This window comes from Bactrocera tryoni, chromosome 5, assembly GCF_016617805.1.
Source record: "Bactrocera tryoni isolate S06 chromosome 5, CSIRO_BtryS06_freeze2, whole genome shotgun sequence".
NCBI classification, from domain to species: domain Eukaryota; kingdom Metazoa; phylum Arthropoda; class Insecta; order Diptera; family Tephritidae; genus Bactrocera; species Bactrocera tryoni.
In genome coordinates, this window is record NC_052503.1 from 12,562,030 (window position 1) to 12,581,417 (window position 19,388).

Sequence of the window (19,388 nt, forward strand, 5' to 3'; positions counted from 1 at the left end):
CAAAATTTTAATTGGTTATTTACTGGAAATTTCGTCTCCACGCTTTACAGCCATATTAGTTGGGACTGTTTTTCCGCTTAAATAATTAACTTTTACAATTACAGTAACAGTTATTTTGGCCTGAACTTGCAACATAAATATTTTGGACATTATCAGAGCTGCAGCTGTTGTCAGTTAGTTATGTTCTTAAGGATTAAAGTTATTTTAATTGCTTCGAAATAGATATTTTCAAGCTTTCCAAACTTCTTTCAATTAAGTATAATTTCTGAGCGGGTTTGTCAATAAGAGCGCTACAAAAGTTTTTTTTAAATAACAGCTGATCGGAGTAGAGGTACTTTTTTTGACAGATCACACGTGAGTCGTGTCAAGCTTTCGTGTTATTTTTGTTCAGTATTTTTTGACATTTAATCATGGAAAGACTTACGCCTGAAGAACGTTTACAAATCTTTCAACTATTTTACGAAAAAGCAAGGTCAGTAAAGAATGTGTTTCGCGCGCCTCACACAACTTATGGTCAGCATAATCGGCCTACGCAGTGTCCACGTCCACCTCCAGCACGCAGTGAAGAAAATATGGCAGCCGTAGCTGAGAGTGTACATACATGAAGAGAGAGAGTCGATTCGGCGCCGTTCGCAACAACTCGGACTGACTGACTATTGGAATCGTAAGAATTGAACCCGCTGGACCTTCCCAAGCGACATCGCTTTGCTTAATGGGCTCTTGAATAATTCCAAAAAGATCCGACGTTTTCGAGCCAAATTTTACTCAGCGATGGGGCCCATTTCCGGCTCAATGATTATGTAAATAAGCAAAATTGCAGCATTTAGAACGAAGAGCAACCTGAAGAGATTCAATAGCTGCCATTTCATCCAGAAAAAACAACGGTTTGATGTGATTTGTGGGCCGGATGAGAACGTAACTGCCAATGACGACAGTTATGGCGACTATTTGTTGTCTGAAATTGAAGCTCGTGATATCGGCGACATTTGGTTTTAACAAGACGGTGCCGCTCCACACACATTGCACCAATCAATGGATTTATTGAGAAAACACTTCGGTGAACAGATAATTTCACCTTTTGGGAAGGTCGATTAGCAACCAAGATCGTGTGATATCACTCTGTTATACCTTTTTCTGTGGGAATATGTAATCAGATAATCTCGCTTTGATTCAGGTCTTGAAGCAAAACATCACGAGTGTCATTCGCTAATGACCAGTCGAAATGCTCGAACGAGTCATCGAAAATTCGACTCAACGGATGGACTATCTGAGACATAGCAGCGGCCATTATTTGAAAGAGATAATCTTAAAAAAATAAATGCATTCGCCATTAAATTTGAAGTTTCTGTGTTTTTTCTTTAAGAAAGTAGGGAAACTCGAAATGGGTCATATGAAATTTTATTTTGATAACTTCATTCATGTGTGATTTGTATTCTGTAAAGTGAAAGAGCCAGATGGAATTTAAAAGTTTGTAATTGGGGAGTAGGAGTGGTCAGCTGATTTCGATTATTTCACAGCGTCTGAAAGGAATGTTTGGTTCATGCACACATTTGGTTAAAATCGATCCAGCAGTTCCCGAGTTATGGGATGGTGGAGAATGGAGTTCAAGTTTCTTTGAGTCCTGTTAAGTTAGAACCTTCTTAGTGTTTACTTGGTTTTATCGAAAAGAAGTAAGTGTGTTTTTATAACATACATATATATATTCACTTGGAAAAATATTAAAAATATTTTAACCTTTTGGATATAGCAATCTATACGATGTTACTCTCTACAAATTGAAGAGCAGCTTTGTCTGACATATATACAAGCTATATATTATATGAGCTATGGGAAATTGTGACCATGAAGGGGTTCATATAGACCTCTGTACCCTAAAAAGGTATGGAAATCAAGTGAATTGAATCCCCACTTACAATGATATGAACACAGCTAACTCCCCTGCAAACTCATATTTACTGGACATCCTTCCCCAAGTAATCGCAAACTCCCAACTTAAAACGGTGTGGCAACTTCAAGTTTCTCCGCCATGTCACAATAACTTTGGCATGCGCTTGCATATCGTTTTTCCTATTAACAATGACAAATGCGCCCCTCACTTCTGTGATGATAAGCGATAAATACGATGAAGTATGCTGTGCGTGACTCTGGCGCGCAAATAACGGTATGTGTGCAGTTGCTATTGCAAGCGGGCGGGCATGCAAGCGGCAGCACTAAAAAATTAATAGTTCGAACCATATTCTATTTAAACTGCAGATATTAAGTTTCGAAGCCATTTCATAGCATTACCAAGCGTTTCGAAGTGCTCCAAATCAAGGTGCGAGTGTGTAAAAGTACGCTTCAAACGGACATTTTAATTAAGCCGACATAAAATGCTCCACACGCACTGCCATAAGCGTTGTCATGCACCAGCAAAACGTTTTCGTATTTATTTACACATCAAAGTGTGCATGTGGTGGCCCCTCAAGCGGTGCGGCCGATGCTTAAAATGTGTCTGCCAAGGCGTCAAAGGCTGCGCTGAAAAAATGCGCAAAGAGACCAGTGAGTCGGCCAGCTAGCCTGTCTATCGGTCAGTGAATTAAAAATGTTTTTCAATACTTGGACAATGTCTAATATGCACTGTCGGCGCTGGCAGCGACGCTTGCAACTAAACAATATTACGTCAGCATAATTTTTGGGGCAATTGTGGACAAAAGCACATTTATGCGTTGCTGGGGTGCACATGTCCACGGACATAGTGAAATATGTACACTTTAGACATGGTGCAAGTACATATTGACATGCGCACATACAGCATGCCGATTGATACATTTGCGCATGTGCAGTTGCTTAACGGTTACAAAGTATTTTTAAGTTCAATACGAACAGCGGAAAACAAGTCCAGCACACTGCACTAAACGCTGTTAGCCTCGTGAACTAGTTAGTACGAGTGAATGACCTGTAGGAAAAGCATAACTAAATTTGCGGGGATTTTCTGATTTCGATCTGGGAAGTCTCGATTTTATACAGTATACTTTTAGGCATCGAGGAAGGATTTTTCTTGCACTCTAATATAATAATATACCATAAACACACAAAACTGTGATTTAAAAATTTTTGTAAAAGTGGACGTGGTCCCGCCCTTTAAAGAACTAATGTGCTATTTCTACCAAATTTGTTGAGGACAAGTTTCTGTAGCTCCTCTTTATACATTGTGGTGAAATCAGCTGATAACCATGCCCAATCTCTACATAACGGTTATATTGAAAACTACTAAAAGTACGTTAACTAAATAAATGAATTTGTCTGAGACATTAAATTTTACACCAAAAATTACTTTTCAGGTCCCTAGAGTTGGAATATGTGGTCCTTAGTGCCTATAGCTGATTTTTACGACAAATGGCAGTTAGGTTAGGTAAGATTAGATGGCGGAGGAATCACACTTAGACTTTTGTGTTCAATCCTTCGTGAAGGCAGGCCAAAAACTCCAGTGGTTGGATATTATTATAAACAAATCGCCCTAAACCTATTACAAATCGGCTTAGGTGTTTTGTTTACATTTTTGCTATATGCCTATATCTGAGAGTATGAGATCCGTGGTGTTTTTGCCTTGTTCTTACAAAAGCGGGACGTTCAAGGAGCAAGTGTTGACATGATTTTATCTCATCTTCTTCCAAACATCTGATGCAGCTGCCATTAGGTAAGATGTTATATCTTACTGCATGAATAATGATTGGACAATGTAGTAGTAAGTATTTTGGAACGAAGTCATGCGATGACTCCAGAGTGCGCAAACTCAGGGTCATCTAAGTACCCAGATTCTCTGAATATGAGGGCAGCCTTCGCGGCCATACACCTTGCGCTACATCTACATCGTCCTGTTGTTAAAGAAGGATCAATTAATCTTTTAGCCCTTATTATATATAAAAATTTTCGAACTTCCGCTTGACCTAACACAGTCTATATCGCTCAATATCTAAGTAACCTTAATGAAACACGGGGATTATCTTTATCTGGTAATTGTGTGTCATGGTGCAAAAAATGGCTGAAATCAAGTCCATACTACCCCTGGTCATAATATACTTAATAGAGTTTCTAACTTTTGGTTAGCTTATTAATATCGACTTTTTTATAGTTTAATGCTGAAAATGTTGGGAATCGCTTCACGAATTACCCCAGTTCTCATAAACTATATATGAAAATGTTTGTTATGTTCGCAGCCTTTATGCCGAATAAGTCTGTGTCATGTGAGTTTTAACCATAAACCTGCGTCGAAATATGTTCTTGAGTAATCTCAAAAGGTAATAAAATCAGTCTAGACCTTTTTCGAGCCACAATATACTCTATATATAGATTTCCGATATTCTAGCTAGTTTTAAGCCAGTTATAAAGGTTTTCGACTTTCCGTCTGACTTTAAACCGTTTATGGTGACTATGCATGAAATTGGTATAGATCGCGGTCCAAACTTCATATCCCTAAACATTTTATTTGAATTTGAGAACTAAATCGTTTACAAGTTGCAAGTACTCCCATGAATATATGTAAAACCGAATGGAAGATGCCTTCAAGTGCAAGGTTTTCATTAGCATGAAAGTTTTACAATATTTTTCAAGGACTTCCGAATCTGCTTAAGCTGTATATTTTTAACCAAATTCGATGAATCCGGTAAAAATTAGCAAAGTCAAGAGGTTTGTTTCTATTAAAGAAGTCATGAAGTCAAGGCATAAAAGCGTTTGAAGACGGCCGATCCCTCATGAGCTTAAATCAAATAAGTAAACAAAAAAATATAGAAGTTAAAGGGTTACATGGGATGAATGGGTCTGTTTCGAGCAAAACGTCATATTTTCAAATTTTTTTTCTTATAAAAAAAATGTTGTGCATTTTTTTTATTATTCCAAACATTTATCCCACGATGTAATACTTAATCAGATGGTTCTGTGCTAGAGTCTGGAGTTGAGAGTAGGTTAGATTTAGCGGATTAAAGTTAAATAAATTTTTGGTGAAAATTTCTCGACGTTTTTGTTTTTGTTTAGTTGTAGTTGAATTAAAAACAAATTCGTTGAAGTCTTTGTAAATTATATCTAGAAGGCCTGTTTAAAATATCATTAAGATCGTTTGAGTAACGAGAAATCTTGACAACCGGGTATGAAAACACAGTTTAGAGAAAAAAGGTTCAAAATTTTAAGTGCCTTGATTGCGGAAATTTTCAGGGCTGTATCTCTAAAGCTCAAACCAAGCCAAGCTTGGATCAAAAATGAGAATTTAGTACAATATTCTAGAGATATTATATAATTCAATAGGACAATATTTTTTTTTGAAGCCGTGAAACCCAAGTAACACTTTAATAACGCTACCCATATATTAAAAATGCTATTCCTATAGGGTTCGCGCGCATTCACCAGTCTATAACTTAGTAACTAACTGCTTCAGCGGTTAATTTGATCGGTATTTTGGTCAGTGACGCCATGCGCACTTCAAGTGCGTATTGAAAAACGTTGACAAAATACGAGCATTTTAAAAAATGAACCGTTTTTATTGTATCAAATAAAAAAATTGGTTTGTATCAGCCAGAGACGGCAGTTAAATTCTCAGCGTAAGGCGATTTTGCGTGATTTGAGTTTTATGAACATGACACATGTGCGATTGGGCGATGAAATAGATGTTCACGCGCTTGGCAAACGCTGACGCCGCACACGCTTCCATATGGTCAGGCTGGACATTTAGAAGCACGACAACAGCGCGCCTTATGGCAACGAATTTTAGTGCGTTCATTGAGAAAACGCTCGCAGTACGCTCGCACAAAGCGCGGTGATGAAATCACACTGCTGACCATAAATCGGTGCTGGCCTGCTGCCTTTAAACTAGATGATTGCAATGGGCAGCGGCACAAGTGGATCGCACGTATGCGCAATGCAATGGTAACCAATTAGCCGCGACTGTTGCGATGCCAATCACATTGAATCGAAACGTCGAACGTCGCCAAAAAGTTGGACGCTGTGCTCTTGTTTGTGCACTAAATGCAGCGTTTTTGTGATGTTAAGTGGCATGTTGTTGCTGTACATGTTGTTGGTATGTGTCGCAGCAGTGACGGTGTGGTTGACAGTAATGGCGCGCAGCTGCTGACGTTGCAGCTTCGCACGATCTTCGCGCGAATAGTCGTGCGGCTTTAGAAATTCTTCACATTCGATTATAAAAGTGCAGGCTTCTTGGGGGATTTATCTCAAACCACAATCGCAATTTTGTACGCTAACATCGTCGCAACAAGCACACATAGTAGCAACATGATCACAAAGGTAGCGCATAATACACGCCGAAGATCATCAGCAAACGCGCGGTGCTGCGTCAGGACGTGGATTCCTGACGCACCAACGCACAATTCTACTTAGAATTAAAAGTGTACACTAATTAGCTTTCTTTCTTCGCTACTCCTTTGCAGGTGGCGTTGGTTCTCTGCTTCAGCATCTCGCTGTCCGTTGCCGCACCCGGTGACATTTACAGCCATGGCGGTCTCAGTTTACACGCGCCAATTTCAATCGCCGCCGCCGCGCCAGCCATCACGTACGCAGCACCCAAAATCCTTGCCGCCGCACCAGCCATCAGTCAGCAGGTGATACATGCACCAGCACCAGCTCTCATCGCTCAAGCTGCGCCCACTTACGTTGCACAAGCCGCGCCTGCTATCGCCGTTGCACCGGCGCCCACCATCATCAAAGCTGCCCCAGCTGTTGCCGTCGCCAAGGTAATCGAACCGGAGCCATACGACCCCAATCCACAATACAGCTTCGCATATGGTGTAACCGATCATCAAACCGGCGACTCGAAAGCGGCTGAGGAATCACTCGTCAATGGCGTCGTGCACGGCAGTTACTCGTTGACCGAACCAGATGGTTCCATACGCAAGGTCACCTACACCGCGGACAAAATTAACGGTTTCAATGCTGTGGTTGAGAAGCAAGGTGGCCCCGCACCCGTAGCCGTAGTGGCCAAACCCGCTGTCGCCGTCGCCGCTGTACCCGCCATCACTAAGGTCGCTTACGCTGCGCCCGCCATCGCCAAGGTGGCGTACGCTGCACCAGCCCTTGCCTATGGTCACCACTAAGTGTGCCTCTGTTAACCTCACATTCGTGTCGAGGTTGCTGAGCATAATTTATCGTAAATGTTTCGTGTTGTTGACCGCGCTGCTGATCTATGGACATATGACTTCTGAACCGAACAAAGGAACTTATATATAACAGAAATATATATCTACATATATATATATATGCATATATTAATAACTAAACAATTTATTTGTTAACTTATGAAATACACTTATAGTCTTAGCAGAGCGCTCGTCTGCATGCGGAAACAACAAAGTCAACTAGAACTTCTTAGCTACAATTATAAAAACAAACAAACACACACACTCTCGCGATCGCGCGCATCACCCGCGATCATCCTCGCCCATTAAGCGACGTCGCGCTGCGCGCCACCACGCGTGACTCATAACGGGTTTCGCGCCACAGTCCGCCAGCAACAACATCCCGGCTGCGGCTGCTTTTGTCGACACAAAGCTGTGCGTGTGCGCACCAGTATTGGCGGCGTAGTTGTTATGTACACGTATGTCGTTGCATGCTTCACCCAAGCATCCATCACTCTCATTCATCTCAACTATTGTGCATCTCTAATCAATTCTTTATTAGCAATATTGAATATTATAATTAATTTTATTTTAATTTTTGATTTCTTTTTTGTTCATTATATATATGTAAATATACCTGTAGAGCAATGTGCCAGCGATTTCCAGTATCAGCGCACACACATATGTAGAAAGTGAGTGTGCGTACGCATATATACACATACACAATGTGGTTTTTGTGTGCGCGCATTGGAAATCGCGGCAAAGAGTCTCGTGTATTAGCTTGTGCACTTACTGAAATAAAGAATTCAGTACAAAAACACTAAATTCCAGACATTTTATTCAGCTATTTATTCGTCTATTTCGCAGTTATAACCGTAAACGGTAACTGGTCTTGCACACTTTTTCGCCTTTTTCTTTGTTTCTTAGCGGTTTCAGCGCGATTGATGTCTTTCGGCTGTTGATGGCTACTGTTGTAGCCGACGGTGTTGTTAATTTGTCACACACACACTCATAAGTATACATTTGTACAACCATACTCTAGCGCAATTCGCATCTGCGTGTATGCACTTTTTGGCCAGCGCATTTGTTACAGTTTGCAGCTACTACAGTCTGGGCTCACTAGGTCAACGTGGTGATCATTAATTGTACAAGCCAGCAATTGGCCATATTAGTAATGCAATTGCAATGGGACAAACGTTGTGGAAAAGGCGTGCCGTGCGGACTGCCAGTAGACGAAAATGCATACATGCATACATAGATGCATAAACTTATATATAGAACAGCAGATAGTGTGAACTTTTGATTTAGAACTTTGTTTATCGTTTTGCACAAATTTGTTTAAAAAATATGCATTTATGTGGTACCGGGCCTCATGTGAGTCCAGAGTGAATTAGAAAAACGCAGCAAGATATCATCACTGATACCACAAAATGTTGAGTGCATAGTAAAAATTATTATTATTTTCCTCAATAAGAGCTTTAGGGAAATCAAGGAAATTTAAGAAAATAAAAAATTTTGGATCCATGCTCTCGGTGTCTTCTGGCAACCAGCTAAATGTAGGCTAGACATATTTGTATAAAAATAACATTAGCATTGAAAATATGCACTTTGGAAAACTGTTGCCTACAATTAGGCGTTGCAGGCAAATAACCAAGAAAAAAAAATAAAAATATTAAATTTTTGTATTTGGTAGTGTTTGTAAATATTGTATAAAAAAATTAGTAGATTAGAAATACGAAAAGACTTTTTCGACTACCCAAAATAAGAAAAAAACTTTCCATTTTAAACCAAAAAATGATTGCCCGAAAGCACCCGAAAATTCAAAAACTAAATTTAAGTGTTGTGATATGATAACACAATTAAAAATTTATTAAATATCGACTTGTTATAAACAAGTTGCATATTTTTGAAGCTTAACGTACTAATTTTAGTTATTCTAGGCATTTTACATTTTTGGTATCTAAACATTTAAAAAATTTAAAAAAATCATCAAAATTTGTGTGCGAACTTTTTCAGTGCCTAACCACGTAGGTAAGCGTAGCGGTAAGCCAAACAACTCTAATAAACTTTTGGATCAGGAAATGAAAACAACAACATATTGCAATATTTTACTGGTTTAGTATTCTTCAAGACGGCACCTGAATGATACGAGGTAGTATGGTTGTTGCGCCAGAATTCTGGTGCTTAAGAGTATAAGTTCTCCGTACGAACTGAGCTTGCATACGAGTACTCGATGTATAATAATCCGAAAGATTGAGTCAATAGCTTCAAAGTCGCTAAAGAAGACTCATCCGAATTGAAAATGGTGTACCGAAACTTGATTCGAATACATAAAATAAATCATTGATCTCCAAAGCGTATATTAAGAATAACAACAAAGCATTTCTGGTTACAAGAATTTATTATTTATTAATTAAGTGCAATGTTGGACTAGTTTTCATCGTACAATACTTTAGTATTCCACTTTGTTTGGGTATATTTTTAAATATTTGCTGCAGAAGTTCAGGCGAAAGCGGCCCATACGATCACAAATAGAGTATTCGAAGTAAAAGTTAGGGGATTTACGGACCTTTCTTCTTAGGAAACGCCGAATACCTTCAAGGCTAGTACAAAGGGTATAGCTTTGAAATTATTCCATGCGGTCGCAGCTGTTGATAACAATTGGTATTAAGATGCCTATCTGTTGTTGTTGGTGTAGTGGTTCTCTAATATCTTGAGCGGTAAGTTCAAGATTGTTGTCAGTCGGGCCATAGGGAGAGGGGAAATAAATGCGTGATATTCATTGGGTAAGCAAAGAGGTGTTAAGATATATGTCAGGGTCAATTCTAAGTTAGTGGGAGTTTAACCTGCTACTCCTGAACGAAGTTGCGCAAGGGTCATTCTAAATCCTCGGGGGAATTAGAGCTCTTCCTCTACTATTGGTGGTCGTTTAACGCCAAGTAAGTACTTCATTCATTGAGTAGAAGTCAGTAAAGGTGTTATTGGCTCCACTGTGAATGGCGATCAGTGCGTGTCTAAAATTTGTTGAGTCCTTAGTTTGGTAGGGTTAATGATCAATGCCACCGACGTAATCAAGAACCGCGCCCACAATTGACCTGTTAGCCTGTTATTTCGGCGGTCTAATCCTGTTGAATCGGAAGGTTTAGGTCTAACTTATTGAGCAACCCAACTTTCTTTGTCTTTCAATATCATATTATAAAGGGAGACTATACTCAAAAATCAATAAACGTCATAATCTATATTTTTCATTTAAGACACTATTTTCCTACATAATACTGCATAAAACATTTACTGTTTGATCCACTGTGCTCGCGAAAAACCTTGCAATTTATCAATAAATATATTCCATCGCCAAATTCGCTGAATTCACACACCTTTCGGCCATAAACGATAGGCACAGCATTCACAATGCAGGCACATGAAATAAATAAATGCAACAAATAAAATTGCATTGTTGTTGTTGTTATTAGTTAGCGTACGCAGAATTATGACCCTAACAGCGGTGAATTGTGAACTGCAAATAAAAAGTCATTTTGGCGCAGCGTCAAATTAACTGCCAACAAGAGCGTGTCAGCGTAGCGATTGGGCGGATATGCCGCTCGACGCTGTATCTACTATGTACTTTATAGATATATTTATATACATGTATATATAGATATATACACATGTGTAAATATGTATGTTTGCAGCTGCATATGTTGAGCAGTGCCGCCGTGTAGCTCACACGTTGCCACCATATATTTTTCGCCTGCTTGGCTTGACCACCTGTTAACGCTCACGAAGCGGGGCTACATGCTCTGCTCTTGTGTGGCAGTGTTGCACCGTTAAAAATTGATCGACTGACAAGCGCTTAAATCACTATCGATTTAATTGTGTTGATTTTACAAGCGAGCGCTTGAGATTACTTTTATTCGATTATATTTATGTCTGTACGTTTTCTAAAGAAAAATTTTACTATGTTTGAGTTTTATATGCATATGTATATGTAAGCATATATGTATATGTGTATAAGTAAGTTTGGCTTAGAGCCGAATTGTTGTGTGATAAATAGGGCTAAGCTACCATTTTATTTAGAGGTCAAGACTTTGTGGAACCTACATTTGAATTATTATTTAATTAATAGAAATATATTGATGTAAGAAATGTTTTTATATTTATTATGTGCAAGAGTTTTAGGTTGGTTCATATTTTTGGGAATGATAATCAAATGTTGTTCTATTAGAAGTCATATTTTTCTCTCATCTGTTTTTATTATTTAACGCATTCTAATTTCTCTTTACAAATCCAAAAATGTAGTCAGAAGACTCAGTTAGCCTGTTGTTTATGCGACCCTATGATTCAAGTAGAGGTACTAACTATTTTGAATAGCCGTTTCTTCGACAGATCACGTGTGAGTCGTGTCAAGCTGTCATGCCATCTTGGTTTAGTATTTTTTGGCATTTCACCATGGAAAGACTTACGCCTGATGAAGTTTACAAATCTTTCAACTTTATTACGAAATTTCACGTTCTGTAAAGAATGTATTTCGCGCGCTTCGCTTAGCTTATGGTCAACATAATCAGCCTACTGAGTGTACTCTTCGCAACAACATCACCCGTCTTGAGAACCAGAACTCATTATTGGATAACATTTGACCGAATAGACCAAGTCCAGCACGCAGTGAAGAAAATATAGCAGACGTGTATGAGAGTGCAGAGTCGATTTAGCGTCGTTCACAGCAACTCGGACTGATGTATGGAATGACTTGGCGCATTTTACACTGAGATCTTAAATTGAAAACGTACAAAATACAGCTTTTGCAAGAACTGAAGCTGCTAGACCTTCCCCAGCGACATCGCTTTGCTGTATGGGCTCTTCAAAAGTTCCAAGAAGATTCAATGTTTTCGAGCCAAATTTTGTGCAGCGTTGCGGCCGCTTTCTGGCTTAATGGGTCTGTAAACAAGCAAAATAGCCGTATTTGGGACGAAAAGCAGCCTGAAGAGATTCAAGAACTGTCATTTCATCCCGAAAAACAACGGTTTGGTGTGGTTTGTGGGCCGGTGGAATCAACGTGATTTCGGAGACATTTGGTTTCAACAAGACGGCGCTACTTCCCACACATCGCATCAATCAATATTTATTGAGAAAAAACTTCAGTGAACAGATAATTTCACGTTTCAGGTCGGCTTGACCACCAAGATCGTTTGATAACACACCTTTAGACTTTTTCCTCTGGGAATATGTAAAGCCTAAAGTTCATGCGGACATTCTGCTTGGATTCAAGCCTGAAGCAAAACATCCTCCGTGTCACTCGCTAGTTACCAGTCGAAATGCTCGAACGAGTCATCAAAAATTGGCCTAAACGGATGGACCATCCGAGACGTAGCCGCAGCCAGCATTTGAAAGAGATAATCCTCAAAAAATAAATGCCAATGAATGTGCTTTCGAATAACAATAAACACTCCATTTAATTTCCAGTTAATTTGAAGTTTCTGTGGTTTTTCTTTAAAAAAGTAGGGAACATCCGAATGGAACACCCGTTAGAATAGTTTAGTGAATCACGATTCAACGAAAAAAGGACGCTAGGAATGATTAAAACTTGAGTAATGCCATCGACCTTCGGAGATGAGTTGTTTGTTTACGACGCGGAGGGTTTGTCTTGCGAATTTTACTACGGAAACGTTGAAAATGTTGGAGAAGTGTTTTGAAGAGTCTACTTTATTATGAACCTAAGTATTTGAGTGGCAAAAAGCATCCAGTGAAGGTTTTGTGCAAAAGCTACGCTGAGTAGCGATCGAAGAAGAGATGCTTCTCGACGCAGCTGATGTTCCTACAATTATTCTGACGAGACTTGGGCTTAAGAATATGATGACCAAACTGTCCAACTATCTGGCAATGACGTTCCAAAACTGAATCGAAACTGAAAACCCTCAAAAATTCGATGAAGGAACTAAAGGCCATTTCGTGAGGCTTTTAAAAAGTGCAAAGAAAATTTAGTAAAATAATGGCACGTTAGTATTGACTCAGGGGTCTATTCTGAAGGTGATAATATAAATTTGCAGTCTGGATCAAATTTAATCAGATAATATGCAGTTATGAATATTTAAGGTTAGATGAAGGGATTTACACATCAGATTAGAAAAAAAATGTCTGCAAAACCGGCAAGCCTTCGAATTAAAAATAAACTGTCTTCGAATAGCTATTTATATTAAATTTCCACTGATTGCTATAAATTGCAATAAAATTACGACTTTTTCTTAAGCTACAAAATCTCTAATGACATAAACTAACCGATATTTTACATTTTTATGCGTCATTGCCATATGAAATGCCAGCGACTCTCTCATAAGCCCTTCGAAATATATTCACATGGCACATACTTCATTAAATTAATTGAGCTATCTGTCGTATGTCTCGCAGTGCAGTTTGGACACGCTGACAACCAATCATAACCATACATTCCACAACAAAACGCGCACATGGCATACCGTAACGTAAATATTTTCATTTTGATGATTAATGTACGCGTTGTGGAACGTGAGAGCCACAGGCGTTGAGGCGCTTTAAGTTGTTGGCGCGCTCGAAGTCTCTGCAGAACCAGCGCTTTGTAGGCATTTACATATGTACATATTTTTCAGCGAGTGTTCGGCCATGGGCGGTGGGCGCGAACCCATATTACTCATCCACTTAATAAACCCGCAACACACATATGCACAACCTTAAGCAAAGCGATTTTTAAAATGCCTTTATGTTTGGAAATCGATCATTTTAATGTCGCTGAGCCGCCGCTGCATTGGGTAAGCGTGGTGGCCAAACAGTTGGCACGACGCGGCACGTCCGCCGAAGTAAATGGCGATGGACGCGCACGCGCCGAAGCAAATATTGCCACATTCACTAACCATAATGGCAATGTTTATAATTTCATTTGTAGTACGACTTATTTTTAAGGCACACTGGAGGGCAGCGTAGTCCAAACAGCTGTTAGGTTATTATGTCACTCCAGCGCTTACTTTTCTGGCAACAATTTCACAATTCACATCCATAACCAACAAATTGATTTCAAAATTTCAAAAACTGAATGTCGGCGCCAATTCGTGCGGGTGGCGCATTTTGTTTATAAGCCGGACAGATGGGCCTGATAACATCATTCCAACGAAAGTAATCAAACACTAAGTACAAGCAACACACTTTTTTGTGCACAAATCAACAGCAAATCAAGCAGTAAAATGGCTTTCCTCAAGGTAGGTCATAAGTGACAGGATTTAATGGATTTAAGCCTCTCTACTGGCAGCTGTTGATATTCTGGATTATAGCCTCCACTCTTATCACTTGCTGACTTTTTTCTCTACTCTCTTCCAGTACACAATTGTCGTCTGCTTAGCGCTCGTCGGCGTCGCACAATGTGCACTGTTACGCGCCGCTCCAGCGCCCGTCGCATTCGCTGCACCCGTACCTGCGCCAGTTGTGCCCATCAACACTGAGATCGACCCACACCCACAATACGCCTTCGCCTACAATGTACAGGACGCGCTCACCGGCGACAGCAAGAGCCAACAGGAGGTGCGCGATGGTGATGTGGTGAAAGGCTCATACTCCGTCTTGGATGCTGATGGTTCACTGCGCACCGTCTTCTACACCGCCGATCCCATCAACGGTTTCAATGCCGTCGTCCAACGCGGTCCCGTTGCGCCAGTGTTGGCTGCCAAACCGGTTGTGCCACTTGCACCAGCGCCTCTGCCCGCTCGCTTCATCCAAGGTTAAGGTGGTGATGAAGAGTTCCTGATGGCCGCGCCGGCTGACTGTAGCTTTAAATGCATCCCTGCTGCATTATTTAAATTATATCTAATCCCAAGCACAACTATTTAGTAAGCTAGTCAAGCGAATGTTAAGAAGTGGACATTGTAGCGCGAAAAGCATGATGCGCAGGACTTGGTGTTCTTGTTGTTGTATGTTTACAATTGTCTAAAGTCAATTTAGTAAATTATTGCTTTGTTGTTTTGTAGCTAATATTTTCGAGTTGTTATGTAATTTTTAGCTGCATTTAATGCACATACAAACACATTAACTTAAATCTGTGACGTAAGTTGCACCCAACTGTACACACATTCACATTAAGTTTGTGTTTGTGTAATTTTTAATGTAATTTTTGTAGTAATAAATCACTCGGCAACACTTTTGAGATCGAAATCAAACAAATGTTTTTCTGTCTTTTAGCTTATTTTCCTCTCTGCAAGCAAGCGGCAGCCCAACGCATGAACTTTTTCTCCATATTTATGATTTTTCTTATTTTTTGCATGTGTCAATTGCGTATACGCCCAGTGGTCCGGCCTTAAATTTCAGCCAAAACGAATGTCGCACGCATTGACCACGGTTTTTGTTGTTATTTTGATAGTGTTTTGATATTTTTTTTTATTTTCTAGACTGTCATATGACATGCGTAAATCATTTACAATTGAAAAGTCTCATAAAATATGCAGAAAAACGTAATGCCATGGTTTATGTGTGCGAATATTTTGGAGTTATGAGTGTTATTATATGCTCGCCAAGCCCTTCTAAGCTGCTTACATATAAAATGTGCGTAATTTTAGCAAGATTATGCGTATTATTAGCAAGATAAAATTATGTCGAATGACAAAATGCTTACAAAATCATAACTGATGGCCTTTAAGAAAAAAAAATAACATACTTTATGATCTCTGTGAAAGTACATACTTGTATGTATACATATGTATACGCTAAATGCATCACACTACACGAGTTTTAATTCCCAAAAACAAAAAAAAAAAAAACAATAAAATACGCTTCACAGGTTAAAGTATTCTTATATGAACTTGATTTTGATTGGTTTGTTTGTATGGATATCGTGAAGATATCTTATTAAATTAAAACCTTTTTCATACCTAATTTGGTCGATCAATTTGTATGGCAGTTATATGCTATGATAGTTCGATGTAAACAATTTCTTGGGAGCGTACACAGTTGCCTTCGACAAATCTCCATGCCAAATTTTGTGAGTATACCAGTTTGTATGGCAGATATATGCTGCAGTAGACCAATATTGGCGATGATATCTTTAAACTGAGTAACTAGATCGCATATATACAGACACATGTGGATTGACGGACGAACAGACGGACGGACTGAAGGAGAGGCAGACGTACAAACCTCAATCAAATTAGCTCGTCACGCTGTTCATTTATATATACATTCTACAAACTTCGTCACAAACTTAATATAAAAATGGCCAAAGTGATAAGTATTAAACCAAATATTTATATATTTTTTATTTAAAGTGATTTTATTGTACTGTAAATCGAAACATGCATTTTTGGTTTTAACGAGGGCAGTTAAATGATGGCTTTGCTCTATCGCCATATAGACCAACTATCATAAGTGAAGTTTACTATCGGGTAGTATTTTTGTATATTCAGATCGGATTTCAGAATCGGACTCGTAGCTTTATCTCCACCGTTTGTGGAAGCGGTTGTGTTCGCAGGTTTCAAAATGGAATGGAAAAAGAGTAAAATCTGTCGGTGATTGTTTTTGGATGGATCTCAAAATAGCACCTGGTGCATATGTTGCACATATATATTGGGTATGGTAAAGATGTCGGTGCAATCTTTGCCGAAATTGCTCACTTTGAGCAACAAGCGAACCACTTCATAGCGGTATTTAATGTTGTTTTAAGCGAAATTTTGTGTCATGGATCCACTTCGCCGAATCTGTTCTCAAGAATGCGAAGACTTGTTTATCGGTCAGATAAAGAATGGCCCCGATTTTTGGAAATCATTACTACATCGACTACCTAAGGCCAAATCTGTCACATTACTCGATTATACAGAAAAACAACCAAAGTGCTCATCCACTATAACAACGTTTCATTCAGATTTGACTTCGTGCGACTTCTTTCTTGTTTCGAAACTTGAAAAAGTCACTCGCCGAGGAAAAATTTGAGCCGAATGAGAAAGACATAAGTGACATGGAGGTCTACCTCCAGAAAAAAGATTTTTCAGACAGGTTAAAGAAGTTGGAGAATCCATGGATGAAATTTATATTAAGTAATAATTCGGCATTTTTCCAGAATTTTAGTTTTTCTTTTGTAGATTTAGTTATTATTGGGCCACCCTAGTATCAACTTATACAGTTGATATTGCTTTCTAGATCACAATGTTTTGAATTATTTTTATAATAATTTTTACCTTGAATTTTGAATTGAATTGAACCAATGAGAACATTTATGGAGTTTTTTAAGACCGTCCTTCGATTCGAAAGTGGCAAAATGAACAAACTATATCAGCTGTTCAAACCACTAGCAGTGCTTTCGGTATAAACAAATATGTGGAGACTCCTATTTTGGTAGGTAAATTTTTCTTTCACATTATGTAGCATTTCGGATTCATTATTTATTATTGAATTTATTCAGTATTGGATAACATTCGACCGAATGTACCTCGTCCAGCACGCATTGAAAAAAATACATATAGCAGCCGGAGCTTAGAGTGTACACGAAGACCCTGGAAAGCCGATTCGGCGGCGTTCGCAGAAACTAGGACTGACGAGACTTAAATTGAAAGCGTATAAAATGCTGCATCGCTTCGCTCTATTGGCTCTTGAAAAGTTCCAAGAAGAACCAACGTTTTCGGGCCAAATTTTGTTCATTGATGAGGCTCATTTCTGTCTCAATGGGTATGTAAACAAGCAAAATTGCCGCATTAGGGACGAAGAGCAACCTGAAGATATTAAAGAGCCTCCATTTCAACCAAAACAAAACGGTTTGGTGTGTTGGTATCATCGGTCCATATTTCTTCAAACATGATGCCGGTGAGGACGTAACTGCATCAGTCAATTGATTTATGGAGAGAACACTTCGTTAAGAGGATAATTTCACGTTTTGGGTCAGTCGATTGGACACCAAGATTGTGTGAAATCGCACTGTTAGACTTTTTCCTGTGGAAATATGTAAAGTCTAAAGTCTAAATGCTCTAACGAGTCATCGAAAATTTGGACGTAGCCTCAGCCAACATTTGAAAGAGATAATCTTCATAAAATAAATGCCAAAGAATGTTATTCCGAGGATAATCAACATTCTCCATTAAATTTGAAGTTTCTGTGTTTTTTCTTTAAAAAAGTAGGATACCTCAAAATGGATCACCCTTTATATAACTCTTAGACGCCCATATTAGAGTGGTGAAGATTATCTTTTTATAGCATAAATAAAGCAACTACAGCACTTATGACATGTGACAACTGTGTGAGCTTCAATTAAGAAACCCGAATTGAAATCGGTGATCCTTTCTATTTTTAGCATAAATTACATGAGCATTTTGAAATTGATCGGGGAAGTAATCTTATTGGAATTCGTCACAAATAATTGATATCACCAAATTCTGCAATATAAATTCAAGCACTACTCAGTGGCAATTTATGGTGGATTTCGTTGTTAAACTGTCAGTTGGAATCTAATTGCATTCGCACAAGTGGCATGCCAAGAAAATTGCCTCAAGCATACATATTTATACCACCGTTCATATGATACTCTTGCTATTACAACAATGTATCCAGACACTTGGTTATATACATATAGTATGTATGTATTCGCTTATTTACCTATGCAAGTGCATGTTGCAACAAAAAATAAGACGGCAAAATGTTGACAACAACGTAATCGCTGGCAACAAGCGAATTTCAATACTTTTTGCCAAAAGAAAAAAATATATTTATTTATGTTAAACATTACAAAGCAGTGAGCAGACAAGCAATTGCTTGGAAAAAAATTGTGCGAAATATTCAGGCAGCTAATTGAAAGCAAAATTGACGTTTGCGCACACGCACATGTGCAAACAAATTAACGATATTTGGAGAATAAAAGCATATTTTCGAAAAAAATGCATGCAACACATATTTAAAAGAGCAGCATTTTAGCTAAAAATGCGCTTTAATTCGGATAAACTTAAAAAAGTAATTCAAACAAGTAACAGAAGGCGAAGTGCGCGAGTAATACCATTTGATCAAATTATAGCCGGACTGAAGACATGTTCTTTTGTGCAAAAGTTTCATCCAATTTTCCATGATTTTGCTATTAGCCTTGGTCGGGCTGGCCATCAGTGACTTCAGCGAATGACTTTTAATGGTTTAGCTTTGGCGCGTTCCCCGAAACGTTTTTTAGTTTTTCACAGGGAGGCAAATCTGGCGTGTAAGGCAGCTGAGAGATGACTTTCGTTTTGTATTTGTCAAAAATTCAGCCACAACAATGCTGCAATATTATTGTGATGAAATCTCAATAAATTTTCCGTCCATAAATCTGGTGGTTTA

At 38.8% G+C, this 19,388-nt stretch overlaps 3 protein-coding genes across 4 annotated transcripts in view; 2 read left to right on the forward strand and 1 right to left on the reverse strand.

The window, feature by feature from the left end:
• The window catches only part of LOC120778928 (neurobeachin-like protein 1), a 101,359-nt gene that overhangs the window by 39,799 nt on the left and 42,172 nt on the right, over positions 1-19,388 (reverse strand). The window lies entirely within an intron of this gene.
• On the forward strand, positions 6,259-7,076 carry LOC120778931 (cuticle protein 21). The gene is made up of 2 exons (XM_040110978.1): positions 6,259-6,270; positions 6,414-7,076. The coding sequence occupies exons 1-2, from the start codon at positions 6,259-6,261 to the stop codon at positions 7,074-7,076; spliced, it is 675 nt and encodes a 224-aa protein (XP_039966912.1).
• On the forward strand, positions 14,303-14,837 carry LOC120778933 (larval cuticle protein A3A). Its single transcript, XM_040110980.1, has 2 exons — positions 14,303-14,317; positions 14,436-14,837. Exons 1-2 carry the CDS (start codon positions 14,303-14,305, stop codon positions 14,835-14,837), a joined length of 417 nt encoding a protein of 138 aa, XP_039966914.1.